Source organism: Hyposmocoma kahamanoa, unplaced genomic scaffold (genome assembly GCF_003589595.1).
Source record: "Hyposmocoma kahamanoa isolate Upper Pololo Valley unplaced genomic scaffold, ASM358959v1 181, whole genome shotgun sequence".
Taxonomy (NCBI): Eukaryota; Metazoa; Arthropoda; class Insecta; order Lepidoptera; family Cosmopterigidae; genus Hyposmocoma; species Hyposmocoma kahamanoa.
In genome coordinates this window covers 934,255-939,666 of record NW_020653712.1, presented here as the reverse complement: position 1 = coordinate 939,666, position 5,412 = coordinate 934,255, and the positions used below count along the sequence as shown (strand labels likewise).

The 5,412-nt window shown below is 37.2% G+C and overlaps 1 protein-coding gene across 1 annotated transcript in view; it reads right to left on the bottom strand.

The window, feature by feature from the left end:
* Nucleotides 1-5,412, bottom strand: part of LOC113226071 (serine hydrolase-like protein 2) — a 19,121-nt gene that overhangs the window by 2,242 nt on the left and 11,467 nt on the right. The window contains exons 3-4 of the mRNA XM_026458589.1: nucleotides 3,524-3,720; nucleotides 1,827-1,924 (exon numbers count right to left, since the gene is read on the bottom strand). Coding sequence (XP_026314374.1) covers nucleotides 1,827-1,924; nucleotides 3,524-3,720 — 295 coding nt within the window. The remainder of the gene's footprint in view (nucleotides 1-1,826; nucleotides 1,925-3,523; nucleotides 3,721-5,412) is intronic.

Here is a 5,412-nt window from a genome sequence, read left to right as displayed (position 1 = left end):
TAACACACTTGGGATCTGAAATAAACAAATACTAACATAGTGCAAGCATTTATAATTTTACAGTGATTACGATGACAAAGTCAATATGAACCATAGATTATTCATAGTATATAACAGGATCTAAAGGCGATTGCATCGATGTAATCGCGCAAACGCACCGATGCAATCGCCTATAAATCGCAAGTGTAGCGATGCAATCGCGCGTTTCACGAACGCGCTTTTGCATCATTGTTACAAGTCGCCGTGTGTAAACACTCTTTGATTGCTTTTGGAAGTTATATGTAAATTTTACAGTATTGACAAGCGTGCTGTCTGTTGACCAAACGAAGACTGACTCGCGATTGACTCTCTGTTTGTGATTTTTTGCCCTATAGGTTCGGACCCTTGTTAGCGCGGACCCGACATCCATTTATTGGTAAGTTTAATACGATTTATATTAAGTAATAATTAGCTATAAATCTTAAGTAAAAACTATGATGCTCTGGTAAGCCGAAAAGCGCTATCTCAATTTTGAGAAAAATCGACTTTTTGTAAGCCGTTTAGATTTGACACTCCAGGCAGTCTCCGATTGGGGCAATGCCAATCTTGTCAATTTAACGCTACCAATACGCAGGCGTGTCTACTCTCCACAAAACGGAGTCCCTTTAAGTTAATTCGTGATATATCCATACCGATAGCCGACTGTCTCTAGCTACTTGGAATGGACCTGTGTCGTCCAATTTGAACTTCGGCAGATACATTGAATCCATGGCCAAAATTGCAGCAAGGAAGCTTGGGATTCTTTCCAGGGTGAGGCGTTATTTTACACCGGGACAGTTGCTTCAGCTGTACCAAGCACAAGTCCAATCGTGCATGGAGTACTGCTGCCACCTTTAGAATGGGTCTGCTACATATCAACTAGCCACTTTGGATTCAATTGACAACCGTCTCAAGAGGCTTATAGGTGACTCAGAATTAGTGGAGGCGAAGCTGCAGAGTCTTGAACACCGCCGTAAAGTTGCCTGCTAATCGGTATTTTACAGGGTATATCACGGAGAGTGTGCGATGGAATGACACGATTTAATTCCGGCTTCCCCTTTCCGTCACCGGGGGACTAGGCGTAGGCTTGGGTTCCACCCCTATGTTGTGGATATTCCAAAGATTCACACGAAGCGTTACGCTTCCACATTTATATGGCGAACGGCTATGGAGTGGAATTCCCTGCCTGCAGACTTGTACCCTGAGCGTTATAACTTGGGTCTTTTCAAGGCGAGAGCTAATAGGCATTATTTAGGTGTGCATGCTCCATCGTCGAACTCATCGTCACTTTCCATCAGGCGAGATGGAGGTCAAATGCGCACTTATATTTTATTAAAAAAAACTGTATCTTCGCACCTTCAAAAATAAATCTTTTTGACATCTTTAAAACTTATTTATACATATTTTTGACTAATAGATTTATTGACATACCTAAATTATACATAAATTGTACCATTATACCTATATTGTGAGATACCCCTATTTTGATTATAAAGAAAGCCGCCAAATCTATTAGAAATTTAAGGAAAAAATGAGATATAAAAATACATCTTAATGGTTTTTTTAATGTTTTAAGTAAGATAGCGCTATTTCTATTATATCATTAGATGCGAAATTATTATACGAGTAGCTAGTGAATGGTATAAAAAAGAACCCAAAAGGGCCTAACTCAGAGATAGCCCCTTTCGGCTTAGCAGGGCAGTACTGGTGACTCGGATTATTAACTCCTAAGTATTTACACAGAATGCAAAAGCCTTTAAAAGGGTTAGCCATATTTAAACAAAATACATAGTTTAAAGATATATTACCTGTATAATCCATCTCCTACAGGTGTCAATGCTCTCTCAAGAACGTGTTTCGCAGCTTCTTCTGTCAAACTTCGAGTGTTCATCATTAGATCCTTTGCCTCAAAAATGTCGGGTATACATTAATTATTTTATACGTTATACACTTTATTGAACCATGTGGTCTACAGTGTCAAATTGCATTTCACGTGTAAAGGGAGTCAGACTTATTTCTAACATCGAACGAGTTCTCTCTACACTACATTATAAAACAATTTTTTTTATGCAAATATAACTTGCGCAACCAAATTTGTATGAGGACCACTGCGTTCGGTGTATGGTGTCCGTTAGAGCAGTTTTATTTAAGAGCGTTTACACACGTCGACTTTTAGCAGCGAAGCAAACACGTGATTGCATCGCTACACTTGCGATTTATAGGCGTGTATCGATGCAATCGCCTTTAACTCCCAAGTGTAACGATGCAATCACGCGCTTGTATCGCGTTTGCATCGCTAGAAGGTAGTCGATTAGCGACTGCGTCGTGTTAGCATCGCTGCTATAAGTCGCCATGTGTAAAGACCATTACATCAAAGTCATTCGCCAAATATGGCGATTATAGCTAATGATTTTATTAATAAAGGCTTAAATAATGAACTAACGAAATAAAATGCCAACTTCCAGGGTATTATAAAGCCTCAAGGCACAGTCCTCATTATTACATTTTCCTACCTTTTAATAATTAAAAACAGACTTCCCTTTTTTCTATTTCTTCTATATTAAACATCTTTAATTGACTATATTTACCATTATAGACGTAAATGCAAAGTGATCAATAACTATATTGTTTAATTAATCATATGTGTAAGAAGTAATAAAGTTGATTTAGAAGTATTGGACGTGAACAATAACTCGTGGCTGATGCGTGGTCGATCAGATATTAACTGTTTGTTGAGGTGAACTGTCACAACGTGACAAAGAGACGAGACTTGAAATTGTATGGAGCCAAGAAAGTACGTGCTGGAAAGAACCCTAAGCAAGCACAGCTTATATCTTGCAAGACACGGGTGTATAACATGCAAGACCATTCTTGTCTTTGATTTTTGTGTTCTTTAGCTTTGTAGATTATTAACGGTTAAAATAGTTGAGTGATATATTTATGAACTGTAGAAATTTCGCTCAACAGTTTTATTAAATTATGAATACAAAAATCGAACACAGAAAAAAATCGTTCTATCTAGCCGGATTCGAACCGACATCTCCTAGCAAACCATGCCAGACGCTATGCCAACTAAGCCACGACTCTGGCCGGATAAAGGATTTTTTTCTAAGTGTTCGATTTTTGTATTAATAAATTATAACAAACTAATGGAGTAATTTTACAAAAAATAATTGAATGATGGTGGTGAAACATTCCGAAATTCAATAAAAATTTAGTTTTATTAAATCCATATTGAATTCCTTTTTTTTTCTCGTTTAGTGTAATACAGCTCGAGAGCTTTCTTTTCGTGTATTTTATTTATTTTTCTATTTTTGCGTTGTTGATGCAAGTTTTGTTCACTCTTAAACAATGGTTGCGCAATGAAATAAGATCTCCACTACATTTAATTTATTGTATGTTCTATTGTAAAAATTGTAAGTGGCCTAGTAAATGAATAAAAGTACGTTGATGAGCCATTAAGTTCAAAAAGTCTGCTTATTTCTGTCTAATGGGAAAATGTTACCTTTTCGTAAGTATATTTCGGTGCAGTGTCGACTTTAGCGGTCTGTTTCTTGTAGCGCTCGCTGTTATAATAGTCCCCATAGAATATGTGGTACCAATGTCCAAAGTTATCCACTGACCACGACTCGTGCGCCGGTACGGGATCTAGCTCCACCATTCGTGAGATACAGCCCGGGTAAGCGATATTGAAATATTTACCTGAAACGATCGTCAGACTCAATCGTGTTTCTTGAACAGTTAAAATTACAAGATTTCGGAGTCAGATTAAATTCGCAGCGACAGGGTCAGTTCTGTTAGCTTAGATTCCTCTTCCATAATATTTTATTCCATATCCTTCACCTAGCAATGCAATTTTTATCTGTTGTACAAATGATGAAAAACGTTACATATTGCACTGTTAATACAATAGTGTATTAACTCAAAAAGCGTATTTTTTCAGAATCGATCAGAAATTAATTACTCACTTCCCGTGAAAGATTATTAAAATTTATATTAAACTATAAAATATAGGTTAAACTTTATAACAGACCAAATATATTTAAAAAGAAAAAAGAAAAAATAATTTCGTCTTTTGAATAAGGACTGTTTTGTACAGAACTAGCTCAGAAAAAGTTTCTCTCATTTTGAGTTAAGTAGATATCTTTGAATTGTTTCTCACAACATTCTAATGACGGTTATATTGACGTGTAGAGAATCAAATTTTACGTTTAACAATAGTATAATTTCGATTTTCACATATTTTGAGTTACAACACTATTGTAATAGCAAAGCGATACATAAGTACTTCGTATTACAGACAACTATTGTATGTCACTCGCCGCCATGACGGCTGTCCGGCTGTTTTCTGTCAAGACACCAAAAAGTCGTCAAAATGTATCGCATTTTTTATGAAATATACACGTGTTTAATTAATTTGAGACATTTGTCATTCATTTTCTCAGCTATCAAGTTCAATATAACGGAATGAACATTATGCCATAAGATTGGGAACTAAAAATAAGTACACCTAAGGCCATAAAACACTATTTCTATCGTCTCTCTTAAGAGATTACTTAATCTAGGCATAGTATGATATAATAAACTTTAAATCCCAAAGATCTGAAAAGCACTGCCATCGCGCCCATCACCCTGTGACATAAGTTGACAAGTCCCATGTGCCTGTAATTTAACCAGCACTCATTCTGATCACATTACTGCTTGGCGGCAGAATTAGGTAAGATGGCAGTACTTCCTTGGACGAACTCTTTCACAAGGTGCTTCACTGCTACTAAAAGCTTCTTGTTTCATTAATTCATAACTTGACATGGTTCTAACCATGTAAAGTTTTGAACTAATGTAACGCCTGACTATTTTATCCAACAATATAGAGCACAACACTTGCAACACGAGGTATGTAATAATGTGCCAGCTAACCACTCCAATTGCCTGGTCTCAAATTAGGGAATTCCCTGCACTCTGAGTACCAGAACAATCGAATTCACTTTGGGGCACTTCGCATAATACCCAGACCGGAACCAATTTAGAAAAGTTAAGTTCCCACATTGGTTCTACCGGAATCAAACATAATTAAAATTCTAACATGGATTACATGACGGTCGAGCGGTTGGAGTCCCGCCATTTAATTCGTTTGTGGTGAGAGTGCCGACCGAATAACTGTTGACCTTCAGGAAGGAGGAGTTTAGGCCGAAGGGAGTCGTATATCGGGGATTTCGTGGCTGGTTACTTGACACCAGATTGCGCTACACGTCGCCGACAAGTGTAATTCGTGTAAAAGTTACATCGAGTATATGACCAGAAATAGAGACGAAATGTCATTGAATTTGTTTGAAAACTATTCTGCCATATCATTACAGTGACAACTGCGCTCCGATTGGCCAGCCCGAATTCGAA